Genomic DNA, 26,628 nt, shown 5'->3' on the forward strand with positions numbered 1-26,628 from the left:
CCCATTGCTGAAACCAGGTGATCAATCGCAATCTTGCCACCATTATCTAGCATCTAGCATCTTCAGACATGTGTATGAAAAGCTATGTAGCCCATTTCGAGCTAGCAAAAACAAATTTCCTTGGTTATTTACATCATCATATTACTAGCTAAATTATGGGAGCTGGGGGGATGCGGGAATCATCATTGGATCAGAATATTAAACTTTTAAATAGAATTGATTAAAGTTTAATAAAAAGAAAATTGAAAATGCACGTGTTTAATCTCTAAAACTACTATAAGAGCACACCTGAGACGTGGCGAAGGCTCTGTAGCTCACTGCAAGGATGCCGTCGGACCACTCATGAGAGACAGGGTCAAACTGGCCATACAGCTGACCCATGGTGATGGACTTGGGGTTAATCACAGTGATCTGGACTTTGTTCTCGTCCATCAAGCCCTGTATATGAGGGAAGAAGGTATTGCTAGAAATGATGTGCATTTTATTAAGAACATGGTCAGAAGGTTTGATATTTCCAACTTGGATGATTGCTGTTTTCTCTGGTGTTTGTTTTTTTTTTTTTTTTATAATTTTATTTCCACTGTAAGGTTTTATCAGTGGAAATCAATGTATAATGGCATGTTCTGAAATCTAAATTAAAAAAATTGAAGCTTATATATGGAAAGAGGTAGCTCAGTGGTTAAGGCACTGGCCTCTGGAGCTGAAGCTCGAATCCCAGCATCAGCAGCTGCTGGGCCCCTGAGCAAGGCCTTTAACCCTTTCTCCAGGGTTATATAGCTAATATAACCCTGGAGAAAGAGTAAAGGGCCTTGCGCAAGGGCCCAAGATGTGCTAAGGCTTGTCCCGACTTTCCCATCAGTAACCCAAAGCCTTAAACTCTGATTTATTAGTCTATAATGAGCAAAGCTTCCAAACACTCTTGGGAAAAATTAAACAGAAATGACGTCTGAAATCTAACAAATAAAAAATATTGTGCGTATGTATTCGTAGGCTGTCTGACAACCAAGTATGAAGGCGAGGAGAAATTTGTAATGCATGCAAATATACACAAAACGGGAAACAATTAATAATTATGGAAGTAGACCAAAATTCTAATATGGCCGAAACAAATATTATGACATTGAATCGAAATCCGAATTATTTATTGATTTCCTAGGAAAAGCGTTTGGTTGCAGTTGCTTGAAGTTAAAGATTAAAGTACAGATCAAAGTAAAATACAAACAAGTAAATGTAAATAAATATACAGCTTAAGTTATATATTAAGTAAAACTTATTTGTGTAGCAACAGTGAAAACAGAGGGGCAACAAAGTCAGAATACAATAATGTTAAAATGTACCTCTTTATTATTGCACATAATTTCCTATATCTATATTATTTATATCGTGAACCAGAAGATGACGATTTAAAGAATTGTTGAATTGTTTTTTTATTTATCTAAAAACACATCCAAATTTGCCCAATCGTTGGTGCTAGAGGGCTTGTTTGTTCTACACCAACCAGCCAATGGAGTGTGTCTGTAATTGGGTAATGATCTGCACCTGCTCCAGCTTCCCTCAATCTTTTTAAGGCATGTCAGTCTGCCACTGCGATTTTTCAACACAAGCCAACATTGCAAAGCCGTGAGCTGGAAAATGAGGGTTTCTTAATTATGTTTTGGTCCATATTTTTTATCCAGAAGAAAATAATACATGAAGCAACGGTCCAGGTTAGGGATTAGGGATGGAGATTAGATCCTTGGCAAATCTAATAATATTGTGTGTCCAACTCAAAATTTGTTTAAAAAGGGTGAGAGGATGAACTTAATTAGCAGTGTTCTTGCTAACATTTAGTTAAAGTTGAAGGAAGCTGTAATTAAGTAATGGTGTGCAGCTGCTGTTGGGTTCTTCGTTCTCTTGTTTCCCCCAGTAGGCTTTTTTGAAAAGTGAGGGAAATTTCAGTTAGGAAAGTGGTAGTCGAGTCATAATTAGGAAAATTCCTAGCGCTTTTGTTGCTAGCGGATGAAACAGTGGGCTGAAAGTTAGTCATTTCGCTATGAGTTATCTGTTATGTAAGTCTCTTCAGTTCTAAATTTTTAATTACATTTACGGAATTTGGCAGCGCCCTTATCCGGAGCGAATTACACTCTTCTCATTCACAGAATCGGAATACTTTATTGATCCCATTGGAAAATGTGTTGAATTGCAGTTGCTCACAGTAAAATTGAAGCCGAATAAAATCGAAGAGATGTAAATAAAATAAGTGCTATGAAATGAAATCTTAGCAGCAGTGAAAACAGATGGCGGAAAAGTCAACGAAAGTTCAACTAGACTATAATGAATTTATTGCACATGCAACAATTATTTATGTACTGAAATGATTGCAAAATTAACATTCCATAAGATATTAATATTATATAAGCGTGGCCTCAAAATCTATAACTATATTGCCTATATACATATTGAAGACCAGCAATTTTTTTTGGAAGACCTCCACTCTGTGGTGCATCATGGAAAACTGATGAGCAATGATGGGATTAAGGGCCTTGCTCAGGGGTCCGAAATGAGCTACTAGTAGCTACGTCTACTGACATCATTTAAGCATCTAAAATGATCTCGTATACCTTCCATATGGGAGGTGGTTAGGCATCGGCCTCTGGATTGAAAGGTCACAAGTCCAAATCCAGCACCACCAAGCTGTTGGGCCCATGAGCAAAGCCCTTCACCCTTGGTGCAAATGTTCTCAGCTTATTATTCATTTATATATTCCTGCCATTGTTTTTAGACATGAAGGAAAGCGTTTCTTTGACAAATCTGCTATGACTTAAGTGGCGGTTCGGGGCTGTGGGACTCATGACCTTAACCACCTCGACGTTCTGACCCATGAACACCACCAAGATTCATATTTATTCTGCAGACTCTGGTTTTATTCTTCACTCTTGGCTTTCTTTGTGTTTCATCTACACAAGTAGGATCTTAGATCTTATTTTTGGTCAAATTTTGGCACCATCTTGGTGAAACGTGCTTGAATATTTTAATTACAATAAAGGAAAATCATTCTTTTGTAAACTGGAAATTAAAGCTCTCCAGCCAATTAGTAAATTAGTAGCTGAATGACGAGCTGCAACCACGAGCGCCACGTACGCCTTTCCGATCATTAATCTTATTTGTACCGACTTCCTGCGCTTCAGTTTTTCATGAACTCGACTTGAAAGTGGGCCGACTTCAAGAGAGCAGCGCTGCTTGAGATTCATGTACCGAATCTGCATTTTATGTCTCTTGACATGCGGGTTATTACGCTTGCACTGCTTTGGCTCGTTCTCTGAAATTCTTTTTGAGGTCAAGGCGATGTGAAATGTGGTGTGTGTGGGTGTGAGTGTGGATCATCGGTCTACATCTATTTGAGAAATGGAGTTATTTGAAATCTGGGCTCGGTTTGAGAAAAAAAAAATTACAAATCGAATTTAACAACATGGCAGATGATTGAGACGAGGGCCCTATCCTGCGTTCGCAGGCACGGACAGACGCTTCTATATTGGTTGTTGAGATCAGATTTATTTCTGGGCATTGTGGTTTATTTGGAATGACTAGACTGACGTGCAGACAATGATGCAATGTGGTAAAGAAATCAGAAATGGTTATATGGATGAGCTTCGGTTTTACAGCTGAGGATAATGGCACATGGCTGTAGCTGTGTGTAGCGGTGAAAACCACTCACACGTGGGAACGGTTCCACCTCAACAGCCATGAAGTTACTGAGCAACTTGCGCTCCCATCACTGAACATCAGACCTCAACTATGATGGAATTGTAATGAATGGACATTCGGTGATGAGGATGGGTTTCTTTTGGAGTCTGGTTCTTCTCAAAGAATATTCTAGCCTATCCTTTTATAGACTTTTAAATGGATAATGAAACCAAGCGCACAGGCAAATCTACACTAGAGTTGTGAAAAAAAAAAAAGATGAAATTCTATGGAATGATCAGATAATATGATTAAAATAGATGCAAATGTATACACAAAGACGATGTTCAAGATTATATTGTAGTCATCCTTAGTTTTGGCCTCGTTTCTGTCATGAAGGCTCCAATAAGCTCACGTAGGACTTGGTACGTCAGTGTTTCAGGCACTAGATTTTGGATCGGAAGGTCACGAGTGTGCAAGGCCCTTAACCATCAACTTCTCTGTTGTAAGTCGCTCTGTTGTAAGGGTCGTCTGCCAAATGGCGTAAATGTTATTGTTACTTTTTACACTGTATATAATTGAAGATAACAAATTAACCCATTGGAAGACATTATAGGCAGGTAGAAACAAACTTATTCCTGCATGGAATTGGAGTGCGGGATGAATTTGACTATGGGTTCGAGTGGTTGAGACTGAGAAATTGCCAGATCCAGAGTCCACCCTCCTTGCTAACAGTGCTGGAGTTTTAAAACTGTCAAATGCCTGGTGGGTTTTTCACAGTTTCATATTGCACGAGGGGAAAAGATCCGGTTCGGGCTTCACCTTTATTAGATACAGGTGTGAATATTTGGAGAACCAAACTAATACAGATTTTAATGCACTTGTCAGAAGATTTGAATGCAAATGGCAGATTCCAAGTCCAAATCTCAAATGCACATCCTTTTATAGACAATTTTATTTTGCATTAATACAAAAATTGGATTTAAACAAACCAAGGCAACATTTCTTTGTTGTATTTCTGGGCAGAAGGAAGAAGAGAAAAGCGCTACCTTCTCGCAGATGTCGTTCAAGGCGTTGGCGAGGACTCGATAGGCGCTCGTCTTCCCTCCGAACGGCTCTCCTACCAGCATGAAGCCGTGGCGCACGATCATCATCTCGAAAACCTGCAGGATCTTCTCGGCGAAAAAGTCGGTCACCTGCAGGTTCATCCTGTCACTGTTCTCCTTAATGGCGTCCAGCAGGATGCTGTAGTCCGGTTTGGGGAGTTTTACCCCCGGAAAAAGATCGGATGTGATTCCCTAGTGGGGTTTAGCACAACAAAAGGGGGGAAAGTAATTCTTTACATGGGATGGAATAGAAGATCTTGAGTGGGATTTTATAGAGCTACAGAATGACCAGAAATCTCCACAAGCAAACTTAAAAATCTAGTAAAACATCTTCCCAGAAGAGTGGAGGTTATTCTAACAGAAAAACTATTAAATATGGATTAAATATGGAATGGGATGTTAAAATATCTACAAATCCATCCATCTATCCATTCATCTATCCCCAAACTAGATAACACAAAAATAGATAGATAGATAGATAGATAGATAGATAGATAGATAGATAGATAGATAGATAGATAGATAGATAGATAGATAGATAGATAGATAGATAGATAGATAGATAGGCCTTTACTTCACAGTCTAAGGCATCTTTCTTTTTACCTCAAAAAGTGGCAGATCGTGGGCCAAAAATTTGGGAAGGTTCACATCTATGATGGACCTCAGCAGTAGAATGTCCTCGTTCTCCTCCGGAAACTTCAGCTGTGACATTTAAAACAACAAAAAGAAATAAATAATAATGTGCGAGAGGGCAAGAGGAAGAAATAAAGAAAGGAAAGGAAAGGGCAACCCTCGAGGTTGCCATCGAAGTAAAAGCATCATCACACATACAACTCTTTGATGTCTTCCGGGGAAAAGTCTCATTCACACACTCCTCTTGCGATTTTTTTTTTTTACTTTACCATCGCTGCCATTTACAAGTCGAGCCCAGGAGGCGCCGAGCTCCGCAAGTCTTTCAGCAACAGGACAAAAAGGTTCGGTCCCGAGTGCAGTCCCAAAAACTAATTGGCATCCAAATGGCAGGTGGGCATTAGTTTTTTGGGGGGTTTTCTTTGGGACGCTGAATAAAAAGAATCTGCTGAAATGGAAAAATTAAATGGAAAAGTTTTGAGGCCAGGAACAATTTCTCATCCAGATTTTTGCTGCTTTGCAAAAATAAGCAACACGAAAATGCAATAAATGTAAATGTCATCAATAGACCAGTTTGTAGTGGGGTTTTTTTGTTTGTTTTTTTACTTGCACGTCCACGTAGATCCAAAAAACCAAAGAATCCTCCTTTTTTTTGTTTGGATTTAAGAAAGAAACTTTTTTTCCGATGCAGCACAAACCCTCGTTTTCTCCTTTTGCTGCATCTAATGTCCTGATGACTTTATAAACTTTAAGGAGGAACTGGCTTTCAGAAGACAGTAAGAACAAGGTTGATTCGTGTAATGCCTTTGTGGAACGTGAAACACTTGGCAAAGACAAACACGCACTGAAAAACAAACGAATGCAAATCCCCTAACATTCATCAAAGGCAGCTAGAAGATGAAGGCAAGAATAAACAATGCAAATGATGAATCCACAGAAGCAGAACGTTGTCTTTGGGGGGGGATTGTCATCAGGTCCATAGCAAGAAAAAAAACAGTAAATAATTTGAATGTTAACAAAAATAAAAAATAATAAATATTCAAATATATATATAAATATTCAAGGTTTTCAGTAAACCTCTGAAGGGAATAGTCTCATGGTTAAAAGTCATTAATTTATTTATTCAAATATTTATTTACATTTTTTTACCAAGATGCAATGATGGTTCAATAATAATTTTAAGATTATAATTATAAGGTCATTTTATATATATATATATATATATATATATATATATATATATATATATATATATATATATATATATATATATATATATATAATGATTATTATTTTTTATGTTAATTTTCTAAAAGTCTCAAAAATCAGCATTGAAAAATAAACGTGATGAATAATATTATATATAATAATTATATTCTATTTTATTTGTCTGCACCCGCATAGAACCAGAAAGGGGGATTGTAACTAGAATTAATAGAAACATTTCGCTACAATGATTGTAAATGTCACAATGAATAAACTATAGCTACAATAAATAGACATTTGGTGTCACCCTTTTGAGTCTAGTTCCTTTCAAGGTTTCTTGAAAGGAACTCTCTCAGGGATTTTCTTCCCTCCCCATTGTCAGTTGAGCATTCGGGATAAACAAATAAGACAAATATATGATTTAGTAATCTAGTTACCTGTAAAGCTGCTTTGGGACAAAAAATGCAATGCAAATAAAATGTAATAAGTCAAAATGCATGTAAGTTGACAGCGTCTACATGTCCTGAGCATCCAGAATCACTTTAAAGCCAAAATGTGGGTGGAAAAAAGTTGCCAACTGGGCTTCCGTCTAGCCACTCTGCCAAAAAGTCTAGATCGGTGGAGGTCTGCAGTAATGCTTGTGATCTTTAGCCCACTTCTACACAGGATCTCCAGAGCTCAGTCAGTCACCATCTTGTGTTCTTGGTCATCTCTCTTACTAAGTCTTGTCTACCCCGGTTGCTCATTTTGGCCAGGTTTAAAAGAGTCCCGGTTTTCTTCCCTTTTGAGAATGGAGGAGGCTGTAGTACTTTTGGGAATCTTTTATGCACCAGCAATGTTCTTGTCGACTTCCCGAGATCTGTGTCTTGCATCAATCCTCATGGCCTGTTTTTTTGCTCTGATACCCATTGTTAGCTGCGAGGCTTTTTATAGAGAGGTGTGCATCTTTCCAAATAATGTTCAATCAATAAACTTTGGACTCTATTCATCTCATTGGACTCTAATCATCTCAACGATCAAGAGAATTGGGAGGCACCCGAGTCCATTTTCAAGTGAATCTCAGGTCTCGTCAGTGTAAAAAACATACAGACTTTTATAGAATTCTGTTTTCACTTTCATTATGGGATACTGAGTGTACAGGAGAAAACTAGAAGACTTTCCTAATGAACTTGGCTTACCTTTAAGTTTCCAGCGGCAGTCAGGACGGATTTGACGGCCCTCATACCATAATCATAGTGGCATTGAGAGGACAGCTGCTCAGAGCAGAGGCGATACGTGGCGACGATCTTCACCGAAAGTGGACGAGCCGTTACAAAACCGCAGGAGTAGAGCACGATTTCGGCGATCAGGGCGTAATCAGGAACCATCATGGCCACAGTGCGGAACAGGGCCTGGGTCAGAGATTTCGAAGATGTGTTTTTTGCACTTGGTATTGAAATCTGGCAGAATGAGTTTGGCACCCCATTACTCGTATTCTGTTTATTTTATATAATAGATTACTCATCCAAAATAGCAAACTCATAGCACAACAATATTAAAATCCGACACACACACACACACAAAAAAAAAAACACTTAAAAACAGAATTGCTTTTCAAAGCTTCGGCGCTTCTACGACTCAGAGATTGAACCTTGTTAATCCAGTAAAAGTTAAACCGCGCTAATCCGCTAAAATTTTAATTGAGTCGAGGACCCCTGCTACTCCAGGAAGTCTGGTGGGAAAACAATTTGTACGGGCGCCAATTGTGCAACGCGCCGCATGCACCCGTTTCGCGTCCCCCCCCCCGTCTCCGTATACCTCCAATATTACCACCAGAAGTTTGAGCTCCACTTTGTGGAGGATCTTCGACCTGTGAATGATGTGAAAGGGCGGTCTGGGAGGTGTTTCATGTAACGGATGGTTATAAATGACTTCTGAATGTTTATGGGGAAGGTGATTAGGATGTTAGGATTTCAGGTTAGGACTTCAGATCAAAAAGGGCGTGAGTCCAAATCCCATTTCTTCTAAACTGCCACTCTCGGGCCCTTGAGCAAAACTCATATAATAATATATATATAAATAAGGCTGTTAAAAATGATGATGGTACCTTCAAGTTATCAGGGAGTTCCGAGCGTCCGGCGTATCCCGGGTTCATGGTGATGAAGACGGCACAGGATGGGTTGAGTTTCAACTCCGTGCCCTCGAATATCAGCATCTCAGCATGAGCTGCGATCCCTATGAGGCGACAAGGTTTTTTTTAATATGGATTTAGAAATGATTTATCAACTATATGCAGACTTTATGTAATGCCATGTGTACATTTATTGGTCAGTGAATCGCTTCACGTATTGCCATAAGAACAGCAGAAATGAACAAGGCCCTCTAACAGGTGTCCAGTCGCGTTTGAGCAGATGGTCAGAGAGCGCACTATTCAGAGCTCGCAAACCGCATCTGTAGCAAACTGCACGAGCTGAAATATATTCCTTTGACTGACAAAGGAGAAGAAATTGATTTGGTCGCAGATACACTTACATCGTGAGGAAAGTTTAGCCAAACGGTTTAAATCGGTTGTTAAGTTTTTTCATGAACCGTACATGCTTTTTTTTTCTTTGCTGGTCCTGTAGAATTTGCACAAACACACAATTTGCCTTTATTTTAAATCCAAAGGAAAAACTTCATGCATTTGAAAAATTATTGATGTTTTTTGCTTGAGATGATGTATGCAGGTGGTCCATCTGTGGCTCCAGTGAAAGGAGACTTTCTAGGTTTCTATAGACGTGGAGTCATAGTGATGGCATTAAGAGGTTCAGGTAGGACACCACTGAAGGCCTAGATGGCAAATGCAAGATTTTGAAAGTATCCTCATGGTATTTTTTACTTTGGACACAAAACCCAAAATGTAAAAGGTGTGCTAAGTGAATTAAATTACCCATGAACCAAAAGCGAGTGAACAATCAGCATGACATTCTTGCTATTAGCTCTCGTTTTCCTTCATAATATCCTTTTAGAACAGCAGCCGAAGGAGATCAAATCACTAAAAGCTCCCAGAGAAATGCGTTAAATGGGGCGTCATGACCTCTATTTTTTTAAATTCCTGTTACGTCTATTTTGAAACGTCGCCTAGTGCCCAGAACGGCGCCACACAGATGGTCCATGGAAAGTTTTCTTCTAATGAGGATATCGATATAATTAAAACTTAATATAAAGAATAGTGTTGCATTTACTGACCCTGTCCAGATTGTGCAGGTCTGATCATGTAGGATGTACTGTAGAAAGACGTTACACACACACACACACACACACACCTCTCTGAATGGTGAGAATTTGTTGCGCCACCACAGACAGCACCTCCAGGTCGATGCGGTTGAACTCGTCAAAGCATGCCCACGCGCCACAGGACAGCAGGCCCTACGAGAAGCAGATGAATTCGATCGGAGAAAAAAATAATTCTATTGTAACAAGTGAAGTCTTTTAGAACGGAAATGAAGGTTACAGAGACTCGTTTTTCTTTTCCTCGATTGTGATGACGGTTGATATATTTCTCAAAAAAGGAAAAACAAGTATTCACAAGCATCTGGTAAGCTATATATACGGTATGTCTCATTTACGTCTCAACTCGCATATAATGTTTTAGCAATGCTTTGAAAGTAACCGAATTTGCGTCTTCTCCTTTTCTTTCTTTGCTTTCCTAAACCAGTCAGCATTGAATTGCATATAAAGAGAATAGAGACGAGTCAGCAATTAAATTTTTTTTTTTTATTCAATGTTATTTCTATAGCGCTTTTAACAATACTGTCCCAAAGCAGCTGCACAGAGATAAATAGATGACAAATATACTTTTTAAATGTCAAAATTTGTCCTCATGCAGTACATTTATCTCTAATGAGCGAGCCGCTGGTGAGGAACAACTCCATGAAATGATATGAGGAAGAAACCTTGATTTAAAAGGGAACCCATCTTTATCCTCAACCCAATCTTTCCACAAAAGTGTGGTTTATGGTTTTTTAGAGACCCCTGCATGTTGCTTCTATGCAACAAACACGGTCATGTCGAATGATATTTACTTTGACCAAACAAATGTATAAATGTCCAGATGTTCCACTTTATTTTCATTGAAATATACTTTCTTAGCATGAATAGGGCAATTTTGGGAAATTAATTTCTTGCAATCCAGTTCATTCCAGCGCAGTTCAATAGGATTTAGGTGCAGTGACAAAGCAGATGACACTCCAGATGACCAGGTCCACTCCAGATGACCAGGTGACCCAATACTTTTGGCAATATTGTGTGTGTGTATGTATATCGTACTGATCTATGATCTCGTACGGCGATTCAGAAACGCTTGGGCTGGATTATATTTCGCATTAAAAGCTTGTTGCTGAAGATGAAATCATTTCAAAGCAGTAAAACGCAACCAGCTGGTCATGGTCTCTTACTTGTCTCACTCGTTTTATGATCATGCTGCTTTGGAGTGTCAGAAGCAAGCGTTCGAGAAGATGCAGGCTACGTTTCATACCCAAGTGTATGTGCTAATTAATAACGTGATTAAAGGCACAATTTTTGCTAGCAAAGAACTTTTGATGTGGTTTATGTAATTGAATGAGTTTGAATGCACCTTTTAAGTTGCACTCTCACACACACACACACACACACACACACACACACACACACACACACAATCCACCATCAAGTGTTTCCAGGTAAACACCCAAGTCTGATGAGCTCCATCTGAATAAACCGCCTGTCTATGATCCATAGCGGCTGTTAGCCCCCCGCTCTAGTTTTTACACCTCTGGATTCGTAGTCAAACGAGCCGGACCCCGTCGCCATGGCAACTGCCAAATGTTCGTTCCTAGCTTTTGTTCACCGTCTCTTGAACTTCACCTAAAGTACATCTTCATACAAATGAGCCCGAGCTCCTCTATCCCTGGACTCCTTTTCATTTTCTTGCTAACTTGAATTTTTAGCCTTCTAAAAAAAATAATAATAATACAAAAAATCTACTGTAACGTAAGAGTGCAAATTCAATAATCTTTTCTTTTTCAGATATAAAAGCACAATTACCATCGGTTTCTCTGTCACACAACAATAAGAAAAATGTAGAAATATAAATAAAAATACAAATACGTTTTTACAATACGATCTGCTAAACGTGGCTGACCTTGAAGAACTTCCCCAGGGCGATGTAATCAAGGCCGTCAGAGCAGTTGAACACGACGCACTGTTTAGCCACAGCTTTGGCCAGATCTTTAGTAGTCTCGGTCTTCCCTGTACCTGCTGGACCCTCAGGAGCTCCTCCTAAATGCAAGTGCAGTGCGCCGAACAGGGTTCTAAAAACAGGCAAGTTTCTTGTTTTTAAGCCATTTTTAAAACAATATTCATTCAATGTCATATTACATGGACACCTGACCATAATTTTTGTATGTGTATTCTTCTTGGATATCCAATTCCAGGTTTAGTTCTTGTCATATCAACCTTCATTCTACTTGGAAAATATAGGTTTGCCACACCCACACTATTTAGACCACAAGATACCACATTTAGTTGCTATGTTCAGTTATAATATTTGTGCTTATTCAGGTACTGATGTAAATGAGGTGTTCCAATTCCATAGACATTCTTTGTGTTGACAGTTTGGGGAGAAATCATGTTGATTTCCTGTTTCCTGTCTGTTTCCTGTTTCATGTATTTTCAGAGTTTTTAAGAGAAACAGAGGTACATGAAGGACATACGGGTGCACCATAGGAGTCGGGCTAAGCATAAAATTCTCCTGACCTGTAGCATCGATCTGTGAGAGGGGTGATGACCAGACGTGGAGTGTTCCCCAGGTACTCATAGCCATAATCCAGGCCGGCATTAATCATTTTGGTCTGAAGCTGGTTCTCCTGCAAAAGTCATCATATATTTGTGTCATATTTTACCTCAACTTTCTCAACTACATGATTGGTGTACTTCTTCCATCACCATGTATTCGAATATTGATTCCAAACATATTGCATATACGGCATATTCACACACTTACACGCCAGTAATATCGGAGCTGGCTGAGCCACTCGAAGTTGTTCTCGTCGCACACGCCCTTGTGCACGAGCGAAGCCAAGACATCACGGCCGTGCACGTCTAACACCACCAACGCGCCCAGAGTCACTCGGTTCTGTTTGGACAGTTTCCCGCGTACGAGCGCCACTATGTCCTCGATCTGAGTGTTGTTCTGATGCAAATAAGCTTCCAGGGCCTGAAAAAGAAAAGAAGCAGAAATTTTGTCTACATTGTCGTTAAAGAATTACAATTTGATAGATAATTGTGGTTTTTATATGACCTGAGGTCCTGTTGCTATGGCTTCATGGATGTCTTTGGTCCAGTACACCTGAGAGACACACAATACCGTCTGACCTGGCCAGGCTCGCACCCAGTTCACCCGCAACTCTTTAGGGTACGCCTCGATCGCTTCGGCGATCACCTGTAAACAGTGAGGTAAAGTATTTGATTTAAAGTACTTAGTAAATTCAAATTTACTATACAGTATGTACTTTCTACTCCAATGAGAATTACATTAGTCAGTCAGCTCTAAAAATTTGTTTTGACCTTTTCTTAAATGATTTACATTCTATGTTATTTGTTAATTGAATATTAATGCTTTCTTTTAATTTGTGACACCGTACTGAAATTTTATTGGTTAATCAAAGATAACTTTTCTGAAAGATCGCTTTACAACTTTCTTTAAAAATCTCTATTTTATTCTGGCAAGTTGAAGAAGCTGTTTCGTTGATCTTAATGTTGGTAATGCAGCGTTGAGGTGTACAATTTGATTAGTTTTTTACGCAAATTAAACCGCAATCAGCGTAAAACTCTCAAGCACTGTTTAAATCAGGTACTCGAAGACTTTGTGAAGTCGTATTGCAATTGGCGACCTTTTAACTTGTGATGGAGTAAGTTTTGAGGAATATATTCTATACCTTTTGCCTGAAAATTGCAACGTTGAATAAGTTCGCTTTAACGATGGTACTTATGGCAAATACCAAAAAGTCTTATTAATTGTTGACGTGTTATTGTAACGTGGTGTGATGTATGACTCTTGAGGTCATTTTGTCATGTTTCTATAATCTGAAGTGCTTATTTTAACCTGACTATAAGATTGATGTGGTTTATGAACATTCCATTCCACATTTAATCCCCATTGGCGTTCCACTAGATTTTAGCCACAAGGACATTATTAAAACTCAGGTCCTCATGTAGGAACCCTGGGATGCACTCAGGGTTTCAATTCATCCCAATAGGGTTGAGGTCAAAACTCTAGAGCAGGCCAATCAAGATCTTTCACTCCACCCCTTTGAAAGCATATCTTCACAGAACAGGTTTTGTGCACAGGAGCATTGCGATGCTGGAACAGGTTTGGGTTTCCTGGTTGAAGTGAAGTGAAAATTTCATGCTACTGCAAGTAAAGGCATCCAATACAATTGTGTGCCTCAGACATTGTGGGAAATTGTCTCTTATGTATAATAATGTACAGTTAAACAAAAATCTAAAATGTCAACTGGAATAAGAACCGGTTGGGATATGCGATACAAGATACAAGCGATACAAGAATTATGACCAGGGGTTTGCCTTGCAATTTTTTTAATTTTTTTCTGTGCATTATGGTTTTCCTGTGGAGGCAAATTGTTTGTTTTTGTGCAAATTCTAAGAGAAGGAAAACGTAGTGTTAACGGTTCATTGAAAAAGCTTAACAACTGTTTCAAACAGATTTGGCCGACTTTTCCGCATTGTGTATCTTTTCTTGAAAATAACAAGAAAAGAACTTCTTGTCAATGTCCTTGGAAGTGTATCTTCTGTTAGCTGTTGTGGAATTAAAAGAAAAACCTATTAAATCCCCGCAAATATATTTGAGCTTGTGCAGTTTGCTACAGATGCAAGTTGCGAGCTCTGACTAGCGCAAGATAGAATTAGGTAACCTCCCAGCCAATCAAATTTGAGAATGGAACAGTGCTGTGGTATACCAGAGACTAACATCTATAACGCATGTATTACATTAATTACACATTATGTTCTGTTTATGATCCATTTTTGTCTAGATAACAGAAAAAATTAAATAAGGACCTAAAGAAGGGACATGATATGTAGTACAATGCACTTTATTTTCTTTCTTTGGACCTGAACAGATTCATAGGTTCCTAAGGGTACAGGAATCAATCCCGAGTGAAATTGCATAGCACCTTGTGTAGGGAATTGAGCATGCCACTCTCCAGCTCAAGAAGCCATTTCTCGACCTGGCCACGAGCTTTAGAAGTGGAGATGATGTCCAGCAGCTCCACCACTTCACCCTCACTGCTCTTTATATGTGTGATGTCCAGGACATCTGTGAACACGACACTGGCGATGCCCTCGAAACACTTCTTCAAATGTGGCTGCACTCTGGAGGGATTTGTAACAGAGGAATTATTTATATATATATATATATATATATATATATATATATATATATATATATATATATATATATATATATATATATATATATATATATATATGTATAAAACAAAAAATTTATTTATATACAAAGTTTTAGACTAGTTTTGTAACACGCCAACAGATGGCAGCACGAGGCTGCACGCTCACACAGTCACAGGGAGCACCGACCTTCATATGTCAGTGTGCCAAAAGACATCGTTGCGTGTACATCAGGAGCTGTGTGACTGGTGCTATTCCGACCATGTGCGCTACCAACGTCTGCTATTCTGACCTCGTGTGTACCCTGTGACCAAGATCTCCTCACACGTGAGTTTCAAACAACATGAACCCAACCTACTTGCCAGATTTGTCTCCTGCAGACTTCGCTCTCTTCCTGAAGATGACGATTCAGCTCAAAGGGCACTGTTTTAGCACAATGAAGACTTCCAGGACACTTTTTAGGAGTGGCAGGAACTCTAAATTGCTGTGCATGGGAACTATTTTAAAGGTGAAGGTGTTTTTGATACCACTTCATATATATCAAAATTATAAGCAAAACTGAATACAGATTCCAAGCCATTCCTGGATGTCTCATTTATAAATGCTGTGAAAGTAAGGAAACGTCACCCAGGCGCTCTGCTGTAGCACGAATAGACAGACGTAGTGTGCAATATTATAAATATTACTATTATTAGGAGCGAATATAAAAAGAATTCACATGGACGTCAATCCAATTAACTCTTCCATTTTTGCGAACCCATAGTGACTCTTTGCTACGTGAACGCTGTGTGTCAACTCTGTTGTACTTTAAAGCACAGTAGCTTTTTCATCATTCAGTCCCCTTTGAGCACAATTTCCCCCCTGATAGATTTGCAACACATTTTGCTTTCTATAAAACACTGGGTTTGGATCAATTCTCTGAAGAAATGAACGACTTGGAGGACAAAAGGATAATGCTCACGTGTGTGTGTGCGTGTGTGATAGAAAGAGAGATAAATGAGTGTAAGGAAAAGAGCACAATCAAGCAAGAGCACGAGTGGAAAAAAAAAAAGAAGGGATTTTGGTATTCGCGGAAGTAAATGTCCACGTGTCGGCGCATGCGTTATTTATTAAACAAATACCTCGGGTGAAATAAGACAAGAATCGGCCGGGGCTTTGCTCAAGAGAGTCGCGCTATAGGACGTAGGCTGGAATGTCATATGGAAAAGAGTTTCTATAATTAAATTCCCACAGTAAGAGTTTTTTCTCTTTTTTTTTTTTTTTTTTTTTTTTTTTTTTACAGGGCCAAGCACAAGCTAAATTGCTTTTCAAGTGTCCTTGCTCCTCTGGTCCTACTGTGGATTTAAAACGGGTTGTGGATAAACACACTTTGGTTAAACATTGTGCCGTGTTGGAGAAACAGACTGCACGGCTTAAAAATGTAAAATCTAGATAGTTTGCTAGCTATTGAGTGTTTTGAATGGTTTCTAAGATTTATAATCACACTCTTGATCTCACCCAAATGAGGATGGGTTTCCCTTTTGAGTCTGGTTCCCCTTAAGGTTTCTTCCTCATACCGTCTAAAGGAGTTTTTCCTTGCCACAGTCGCCCCCAGGCTTCATCATCAGGGATGAATAGACATCATTCACTTTCATTCCTAATTTCTATAAATTTTTCAAACAAACACCTATTAGTGTCAACATAATCCAAGATACTTTATTTCATTAATGACCTATAAAACTGATTTAAGTTAAAAGGTCGCTATTAAACCTGTCCAGATTTTTCCTCGCTACACTCAGGCAAAAACCAATTGCCCAAAAACATGACACTTTTAATGGTTTTAATGATTTACTGGTCTGGTAAATGAGAAAATTGCCCAAAATTCTACTACTGATATTCCAAAAACTAGCCATCCACAACTTTTTCCTTCAAAAGTAGCTCTCTCTCCAAACTAACCATGAGTTTACATTCTCTCATTAGCTCAAGCTAGCTACTGTATGAACTACAGTGATATTTATTTGAAACTGTTGACAAGTTTAGGTTCCTTTCGAAGCCAACTAAATGTTTAGAATCACTTTCCGAGATTTAGTTCTATCAAAACTACTGTAGCAGAGTTTACGTTCCTTTCTAAATTAGCCGCTTACATAAAAAAAGCTCCTTACCTAATATCTACATTAGCTTCACAAAAAAGGCTCTTTGGCTTAAGCTGCAGGGTTCCTGATCCAGCAATTTGGTTTCAAGCTGTTGATGAAGTCAAGTTTCATTTATTCTAAGTCGCAAAAATGAGGTCATTTTTTGTGTAAAGGAAAAAAATGAGTTAAGGTTTTTGGACGTATAATAAAAGTACACACAAATCAGAATATTCTGTTCTGCAATTTGAACCAAACCCCCATGTTTACCCCAAGTATACAATACCTGCGTTTTGTCTGCTCTGAGCAAAGGTTTGTGGATGCCTAAGCATAAGATTGGTATGTGCTTTTCAAACTACTAATTACACATCAATCCCCATTTGCTATTATAAGAACCTTTACTCTTTTGGAAAGATGTTCTACTTGATTTTTGCTCATTCAGCCACAAGAGTGTTAGTAAAGTCAGGTACTGATGAGGAGGCCTGGGGTTCATTCAGTGTTCCGGTTCATCCCAATAGGATCGATGTGAGGGCGCTACAGCAGGAGATTTTTCACGCCAACCCATGTAAACCATTTCTTCATTGAACTGGTACAGGATTGTCATCATGCTGAAACAGGTTTGGCTTTGGCAGTTTTAGTGACGAGAAACTCTAATGCTACCACCTCCAAAAGCATCCTTTACAATGATGTGCCTCCAATTGTGTGGCAACAGTTCGGAGAAGAACCAAATATGGCTGGAAAGTGTCCCAATTCTTTTGTCATTACAGTGCATCTTGTAAAAACACCAATGTTTCTTTTTCTTTAGGAAAGTCTTCAAACTCCAACTAAAGTCTGCCAGAAAAATCTGATCTGCACTGATCTCTAAATTAATTTAATATGGTTTGATTTCTCTGCCAGGGTTTAATTATAATTTTCCAACACGATTGTGCTCCCAAGTTGAATAAAAAATTGATCGTTTTTTATTGGTGCTTATAACTGTAGGATGTAGTTCTACTGGAAGCATTCCAGTAGATGGTTTCAACTTAGCTTATAAACTCTTTCTCTTTTTTTTTTTTAAATTGCTAGAAAATAGTGAAATCCAAAAAAATAAAGAATTTAAATATAAAAAAAAAGGTTTATTTTTATTGTAGCTTTTTCTTTTCCTCCAAACCAAACTGGATTTGGATCCCTGTACCTGGTTGGATCTTTGGTCTCAGAGAGAATCTCCAGCAGCTCATCGTTGGACAGAAAGAAGAAGCGTGGGAAGAAGAGTCTCTTCTTTTCCAGGTACTTGTTTAGGCCTTTTAAGATGAGCTCCAGGAACTCATTGCTCTTCTTGAGCTTCTCTAACATCTTCTCAATGGCCACCACAGCTAAGACGTGCTTGTCCTAAAGCCAAAAAGACAAAATTACTTCAGAAACACCATGAAAACCTGGTTTGCTCTACAGCAGTAAATCTGATGATTGATTTTCATAAGATTTCTAGAAATTTGCTAAATTGTTTGGCCTCAACAATACAGTTCATTATTTCATGGTCCAGGATTTGACTAAAATATTGAAATATTCATATCTGGATATAGTTTATGTATTATATCTACACATTTATATTCCATCAAATGTAGCTTATAGGTGTTCCCATCCCATTTCTTTACTTTAGGACCTGCCTGATTCATGTTACCCTTCTTCTGGATTGAGTTCTCTTCAACTGGAAACCATTCAGTAAAGCTGAGAATGGGTTACTCTGAGGTTATTGGAGATGGTAGATAACACTTTGGCATTCAAAATCTCCATCAGTGAACAGCTGATAACCTCAACAATGGAACTATAATGAACAGAAGAGTATAGGGTTCCTTGTTTTTTAGTTGCTTTGGCGCATTTCTCCAAACAGACATTAACACGAACATGTTCTGCACACGAACTCGAAAATTCGTTTTGTTGTGCTGTTTGTACGAATTGTTTTGAGAAATGCATTCAAATATCAAGGATGATTTCAAGAAATGCTCCAAAGCAACTAAGAAAAACTGTAACCAGCAAAAACGTCCCTATGCCTGGTGATGCTCAAGAGCCATGTCCGGATATCGAAATATTAAAATGTGGCTTATCCCTGGTTTAGAAATGGTGCAATCCGTCTGTGCAGTACATCATGTATCTACTCTAATTATTTTAGAATTTCTAGTGGTGCCGTTTTTGTAGCGTCGAAATAATGAAGGCCGATGATTAAGCGTAGACATCAAAGCTTTCTCGCCTGGATTTTTGAAATATCACAAAAGCATGTTGCAATGCCAGAATACAGCATTATAATCGATTTTATAATCGTTTGTTTTGTTTTTTTTCTTTCAATTATTGTGAAGCCTGACAGCTCGTACAAGGTATCGGTCGTTTCAAGAGATGAAACAGACCGACACCATCAATTTAGGACACTCCTTTCTCACATGCATTGCTTTCAAGTGCGGGGGGGGGGGGAAGCACAACAAAGGTAAACTAATTCAATCCAGAGTGTGTGCGAAAGGTTGAATTAAAGGTCTGTCCTTTATCCGAGACAAAGCAAACAATTAGAAGCACTTCCTTCCTATCTGCCCTGCTTTTGTCTCACACTCTGTGTGAGCTCGGTCCATTGAAGTTTAAAAGAAACTAATAATTGGCCCCTGAGCCTTCGAATTCTGATTGCTATTGATTTTCTATTAAGCACGTCTGGGTGGATCGGAGTCGGAGCCTTCGCGCGAGATTTCTGAAGTTTAATCATCACTTTTGGGATGAAAGACGGTTTGTCTGAAAAAGGGATTCTTTGACTGGGTAATGAAGAGATAGTAATAACCTAAAGCCTCTTCTAAATCACCTCTTTTCTTTTCTTTTTTGGCACCGGAAAGGTGATTCTAATGAAAGGGATTGTGAAGAGGCGAGATAGGAGACCTGTTTTTATTACCCTGGAGCGGCTATACAAAAACCCACAATTTTTTTTTTTTTTTTTTTTTTAATGAAGAAATAAAATTCTATCGAAGCATTGACAAAATTTTCCTTTTTTTTCCTTTTCTTCTCCTTAAGACCTCTTACCCATAATGAGGCTCTCGTTATAGAGGTTAAAAAAACAGGACTTTTTTTTCCTTCATTTCCTATTTCGTTCCAAACTCATTTAATTTGTCTTCCCCTTTTGAGAAACGGGTTTAAAAAAAAAAAAAGGCACCCTTTTTTAGCTTTGCGGTGCGATCGTAGGCTTTTTCAGACAAGACTTAATAAACAGGATGCGTTCCAAAGAGTCTTGTGTATTTAAACACGGGTGTTGCCTGTTCATATGTATAAAGAGAAAGACAGAAAGAGAGAGAGAGAGAGAGAGAGAGAGAGAGAGAGAGATAGAGCGCCTACATGTCCAGGAAGGAAAACGATGGATAAAGAGAGACACCATGTGGAGATTGCGATCTTGCAAGTTCATGATTTCAACTCTGAAGGTGTAATGAAGTAAAAACGCAATCAATTAAAGCACTTTTCCAGTACAATATCTACATCTGCTGTACGACATGATCGAATCTCATCCGTCTTATCGATTTCTGCGCTTCAGTTGTTCATCCCTGGCTGAAAATAAGTCAGGTGGTCACTGATATCATGTGATATCTAAAGTAAAAAAAAAAAAACTTCAACGCCTCCTCATTCCTCGTTTTCTCGATGACGTGCCAGGGTCGAGGCCTCCAGACGAAATCTATAATTTCCATTTGATGGCGCCGGCCTATGGCATTTTATTATTATCATTTTGGTCTGTCGTGCAAAAACAGGTTATCGACGTGTCTCGTTTCACCGCAGCTGAGAATTGCACCCTTCAGAGTGTCGAAATGAGTAGTGCTGTGTGTGTGTGTGAGAGAGACAGTGACAGACCAGAAGAGACAGTAAAGCAAGACTGATTAGTGCACGTAACCCCTATCAATAGCCTGAGTATGTTCTCATTTGGCATGACATGCAATTTATTTCTACACAGACAGAGCATAATATCAAGAGAAATATCATGTCATTTTGGGATCAATGGCTACAACCATGATTTTTTTCTCTGCCTTTTTTCGAGTGATAAGGCAAGGCAATCATCCATATGGTTTTCATAACTCTTTTCCTAATGGTGAGCTTTAAATCTGCCCCCGTAAAAAAAACAGGGTACACCCTGTTCGGGGTACCATGACATTCCGGAGCACACACTAGATAATATATGTACACACACACTAGAGGGCAGCATTGGGATTAGTAACTCCTGAAATCTCGCGAGAACGGGCGCTTTGGGCGCAGTCATGCAGAGCTAGTTGTAAGGTTTTCTTTGAAAGTTGTTTATAAGTTAGAGTTAAGGCTAATAAAAAAAATCCCAAGGTGTTTGTCATGTGCGGTGCTTTACATTAGCATTGCTTTATTTTACTTCAGCCCTGACATTTGTGTATATTTTTACACAATCTTTAAAAGCTGTGACAGAATGTTTGCAGGCGCAGATGGGAGTAGAAACAAAAATCATGGGAGTGGGACACAGAAATTGAGTAAAAACAGTCCTGCACAAAAACTAACCCATACACAGCTTACAGGCAACTTGGAAATGCCAGTCAACCTACAAGACATTTCTTAGGACCTCAGAGGAAACCGGGGTACCCATAGGAATCCCCCCTTTAAACCAAGGGAAGAACCTGCAAACTCCACACCCACACAGTGCAGAGGTGAGGTTCAACCAACTCTGAATATGCAAAGTAAATATGTGAAACGCTAAACCATGTCGTTCTCCCCCTGCTTCAAGGGTTTAATCCAAGTGCTCCGGTTTCCTCCCCCAGTCCTAAGACAAACACATATCTCTATGCCTGCAGTGAGGTACTACACTACGAAACAATAATGACTTACCAGGCTGACTTGCTTAATGGTGTCCCTCCAGGTTTTATCCACAGTCATGAAGCGGCGCCCCTCCTCGGGCATTTGAGCCATGATGTCTGGAGAACTGAAAATGGGCTCCAGGTAGAGCCATGTGGACTGCACCTTCAGCCACTCATCTAAAATCTCCTGCAGTAGCAACAGCTTGCTTTCCCATTCTCTACAACACAAAAACAAATAGTTCCATCCCTTTAACCAACCAGAGACTTATTTGGCAATCAGGAGAACAGAACAGTAAATGACAGTAGGTTTAGATTAGATACAAAGCAGGATCTAGTCATTAAAGTTTTGTAGTGCATACAGTGAGAAAAATAAGTATTTGAACACCCTGCTATTTTGCAAGTTCTCCCACTTAGAAATCATGGAGGGGTCTGAAATTGTCATCGTAGGTGCATGTCCACTGTGAGAGACATAATCTAAAAGAAAAATCCAGAAATCACAATATATGATTTTTAAACTATTTATTTGTATGATACAGCTGCAAATAAGTATTTGAACACCTGAGAAAGTCAATGTTAATATATGGTACAGTAGACTTTGTTTGCAATTATAGAGATCAAATGTTTCCTGTAGTTTTTCACCAGGTTTGCACACACTGCAGGAGGGATTTTGGCCCACTCCTCCACACAGATCTTCTCTAGATCAGTCAGGTTTCTGGCCTGTCGCTGAGAAACACGGAGTTTGAGCTCCCTCCAAAGATTCTCTATTGGGTTTAGGTCTGGAGACTGGCTAGGCCAAGCCAGAACCTTAATATGCTTCTTACAGAGCAACTCCTTGGTTATCCTGGCTGTGTGCTTTGGGTCATTGTCATGTTGGAAGACCCAGCCTTGACCCATCTTCAATGCTCTAACTGAGGGAATGAGGTTGTTCCCCAAAATCTCGCAATACATGGCCCCCGGTCATCCTCTCCTTAATACAGTGCAGTTGCCCTGTCCCATGTGCAGAAAAACACCCCCAAAGCATGATGCTACCACCCCCATGCTTCACAGTAGGGATGGTGTTCTTGGGATGGTACTCATCATTCTTCTTCCTCCAAACACTTTTAGTGGAATTATGACCCAAAAGTTCTAATTTGGTCTCATCTGACCACATGACTTTCTTCCATGACTCCTCTGGATCATCCAAATGGTCATTGGCAAACTTAAGACGTGCCTGGACATGTGCTGGTTTAAGCAGGGGAACCTTCCGTGCCATGCATGATTTCAAACCATGACGTCTTAGTGTATTACCAACAGTAACCTTGGAAACGGTGGTCCCAGCTCTTTTCAGGTCATTGACCAGCTCCTCCCGTGTAGTTCTAGGCTGATTTCTCACCTTCCTTAGGATCATTGAGACCCCACGAGGTGAGATCTTGCATGGAGCCCCAGTCCGAGGGAGACTGACAGTCATGTTTAGCTTCTTCCATTTTCTAATGATTGCTCCAACAGTGGACCTTTTATCACCAAGCTGCTTGGCATTTTCCCCGTAGCCCTTTCCAGCCTTGTGGAGGTGTACAATTTTGTCTCTAGTTTTTTTTGGACAGCTCTTTGGTCTTGGCCATGTTAGTAGTTGGATTCTTACTGATTGTATGGGGTGGACAGGTGTCTTTATGCAGCTAACGACCTCAAACAGGTGCATCTAATTTAGGATAATAAATGTAGTGGAGGTGGACATTTTAAAGGCAGACTAACAGGTCTTTGAGGGTCAGAATTCTAGCTGATAGACAGGTGTTCAAATACTTATTTGCAGCTGTATCATACAAATAAATAGTTTAAAAATCATATATTGTGATTTCTGGATTTTTTTTTTTAGATTATGTCTCTCACAGTGGACATGCACCTACGATGACAATTTCAGACCCCTCCATGATTTCTAAGTGGGAGAACTTGCAAAATAGCAGGGTGTTCAAATACTTATTTTCCTCACTGTATATCTCTGTGTGAATAATCCTTGGCTTTTGGTATCATCCATCCATTATTTCAACGTTAAAACCCTTGCTTCAGGCTTTACACCTGCAGAACATTTAAACCCAGAGCCTCGCTGTATCTTGCCAATGAATAGTGATGTTAGCCAAGCTAATTTTTTTCCCCTTTCGTAAACTTGCTCTGTGTGTAAATTGCCTTAAAAACTTTTACCGTATCGCAGTTTCGAATGGTTTAATGAAGGGCGAGCCACGCATCGTTTGCGTCTTGACTATATGATCGTCCAGGAGCATCTGGATCTCGTCCACCGAGGACAAAATGGACGTGCCGGTTTCACGGTAGGGCAGCAGTTTGAACGTCATGTCTGCCCATTCACCAGCCATGCGCTCCATTGCCTTCTCCAGTGAGTACTCTTTGCTGGCAGCTTCGCTAATGCCCTCGAAGCTGGGCAAGTGAGCCTCGAGGTGCAGAGGAATGAAGTGAGAAATGCAGGCCTCCTCTTCGGAAGGCTTCAAAGAGAACGCCACGATAGCTGACATGGCCTCCCAGTGGCGGTCTCGCAAACCTGGATTACACAGCACCTGTGTGAGAGGAGATGTGTTTGAAGAAAGGATTGTAATGCAAGTACAGGAGGTTCTTAGAAGAAGAAACAAAACACTGTTTGCTTGAGATACAGACAAGCAAAGATGTATTACATTTTGTTCACCAGTGAATTCTTGACTGATATTAAAGTAAAACGTTAAAATTTAAAGAATCATTTAAATAAATTATATTCCAAGATTTCAATTGTTATTAGACTGGATATTTGGACAAAACTTTGGGACACATAATATTTCCAAACATATGAGCCAAATGAGGCAGATGTAGAGGACAAGGGGGTATGGAGACGGATGATCCGTTGTAGCGACCCCCAATGGGAGAAGCCGGAAAAAGAAGAAGAAGATGATGTGGTGGTATCAAAAAGTTTTGAGACTCTCTGTTTACAAGAAAGTACTTAATTTATCTATGTTTACACACTATCGCCTTCAAAATAGTCCCCTTGCACAGCAACACTGTGCTCCCAGCGTTCTTCTGGAATGTGTTCTGGAAGTCTTTTTTTTTTTAAAGCGTGTCAAGCACCTTCTGGTATTCAGGTCGGACCTCTGCAATGGTGTCAAAAACGACAGTCTTTGAGCTTTAGGAAGAAGGGCGAAGTCTGCAGGAGACAAAACTGGCGAGTAACGTGGGTGTGGTAATGAGACCATGTGGATTGTTCCCCGATGATCATCATGCACAAGTTGCCAAACGGTTTCGACATTTTCTTTGGTTTGATCTCGTTAAAGGTCTTCCTAATCTCTCGTCACATTCCAGTGATGGACTTCAAGAGCGGAAGAACTTGAACTCTTTGTGGCAGATTTGCCCATTCTCATGACGAATTTCACGTTTGCATTTCGTTCTAACTTGCTGTCCGTGATGAAAATCGCAGACGTGGCAACGCACGTGGTCAGAATAGCACCAGTTAGCACCATTAATCTTGAAACTTTTTTATACCACCTCGTATTAAGTAATTTGAGAGTAAAAATCTAATCAGGTAATATTTAGAGTAGGTTAGAACTTCTGTAAGACATTGAGACATTTAAACTTATCCAATGAATTATTTTCCAGGATTGTCACTGTTTTACATCACAAAGAAACACCTTAAATCTATGCATAACAATATAACATCAAAATTTAGGGGTCGATCCATAAAGTGGTTTAGTTCTCCTTGATAATTACGTACCTGCACTAAGGGGATGTGCTGCTTGAAATCTTCCACCTGAGCCTTGACTTGAACGGCGATGTGAAGAGCTTTGGGCGAGTCCTGAAATCCTTTTTCTAGTTTGTAGAGGGAGCGCCAGTAGTTACTGATGTTGGCCTCCACCTTGTCAGGGTTGATGGACGTGAGAGGCCCGTTAAGCCACTGCTGGTGCTCAGTTTGAAACTCGGTAGCTGTCTGGTACAGGCAAAGATATGGGAGCAGCTGCTCTTGAACTTCCTTGCGTACGGGGTACTGGGAGACGGGCCATCCAAACACTTCTTCCTCAAAGTTGAACCCCTCGATCTTTAAGAGAAGGAGCGTAATAAGTGAAAAGAGTAATTGAGGTCTACAATACAACATTTCTATGGACTAAGAAACCTTGAACCATTGGTGTTTATGTCCAAAATGCTTTGATGAGACTTGGCAAATTGGATTTCATGCACTAACCTTCTCCATGGCGGTGTCCAGCTTGGAATTGAGCGCCTGAGCCTTTTTAAGATACCTGCTTACTTCGGATAGATCGCCAAAAGAAGCAAAATCTTCCACCTGCTTTGCGTAGGCTTCCAGATCTTCCAGGAACCTCTCGCACCGCAACTACGAGCAACAATTGAAGCGATTAAGGACTTGCAGATCATAAGAGCGTACACAGTGTATAATGTTCTCTACTGTGTTGAATAAGCGATCACTGTTGTTTAGAGATAACTGTACAGGTCTTCTCTCTTTTTACCTTAAGGAAATCCTGGAACTGTACGGTCTTCTCCTCTACGATCTCTCTATGCCTGTCAAACACGGAAGGCATGCGCATGTGCCACTGGAACGTCTTCTTGTTAAGGCTTATGTCCACTGCAGAGAACTCATAACCAGCCAAGAAGCAGAGACGATCCATAGATTCCCTGAGCTGGAGCTCCAGTTTGGGCATCTCTTCAGCTTCAACCTTCTTGATATAGGCCTAT

General features: G+C 39.6%; 1 protein-coding gene and 1 long non-coding RNA gene across 3 annotated transcripts in view; one reads left to right on the plus strand and one right to left on the minus strand.

Annotated features, from left to right (window-relative positions):
* The window catches only part of dnah7 (dynein, axonemal, heavy chain 7), a 99,851-nt gene that overhangs the window by 60,924 nt on the left and 12,299 nt on the right, over nucleotides 1-26,628 (minus strand). For both annotated transcript variants that reach the window (XM_083537224.1, XM_083537225.1), the window contains exons 15-31: nucleotides 26,403-26,624; nucleotides 26,123-26,269; nucleotides 25,658-25,978; nucleotides 24,112-24,479; nucleotides 21,971-22,157; nucleotides 18,312-18,505; nucleotides 14,795-14,993; nucleotides 12,901-13,041; nucleotides 12,604-12,816; nucleotides 12,357-12,466; nucleotides 11,743-11,911; nucleotides 9,887-9,989; nucleotides 8,689-8,816; nucleotides 7,781-7,993; nucleotides 5,370-5,468; nucleotides 4,710-4,958; nucleotides 289-438 (exon numbers count right to left, since the gene is read on the minus strand). In XM_083537224.1, the coding sequence (XP_083393350.1) occupies nucleotides 289-438; nucleotides 4,710-4,958; nucleotides 5,370-5,468; nucleotides 7,781-7,993; nucleotides 8,689-8,816; nucleotides 9,887-9,989; nucleotides 11,743-11,911; nucleotides 12,357-12,466; nucleotides 12,604-12,816; nucleotides 12,901-13,041; nucleotides 14,795-14,993; nucleotides 18,312-18,505; nucleotides 21,971-22,157; nucleotides 24,112-24,479; nucleotides 25,658-25,978; nucleotides 26,123-26,269; nucleotides 26,403-26,624 (3,213 nt within the window). The remainder of the gene's footprint in view (nucleotides 1-288; nucleotides 439-4,709; nucleotides 4,959-5,369; nucleotides 5,469-7,780; nucleotides 7,994-8,688; nucleotides 8,817-9,886; nucleotides 9,990-11,742; nucleotides 11,912-12,356; nucleotides 12,467-12,603; nucleotides 12,817-12,900; nucleotides 13,042-14,794; nucleotides 14,994-18,311; nucleotides 18,506-21,970; nucleotides 22,158-24,111; nucleotides 24,480-25,657; nucleotides 25,979-26,122; nucleotides 26,270-26,402; nucleotides 26,625-26,628) is intronic.
* LOC310723857 lies at nucleotides 12,299-26,544 on the plus strand. The gene is made up of 4 exons (XR_014532813.1): nucleotides 12,299-12,409; nucleotides 12,906-13,055; nucleotides 18,268-18,403; nucleotides 26,409-26,544. It is a non-coding gene; the product is annotated as an uncharacterized lncRNA (long non-coding RNA).

The sequence above is a fragment of the Silurus aristotelis genome (assembly GCF_946808225.1).
Source record: "Silurus aristotelis genome assembly, chromosome: 3".
In the NCBI taxonomy this organism is placed as follows: domain Eukaryota; kingdom Metazoa; phylum Chordata; class Actinopteri; order Siluriformes; family Siluridae; genus Silurus; species Silurus aristotelis.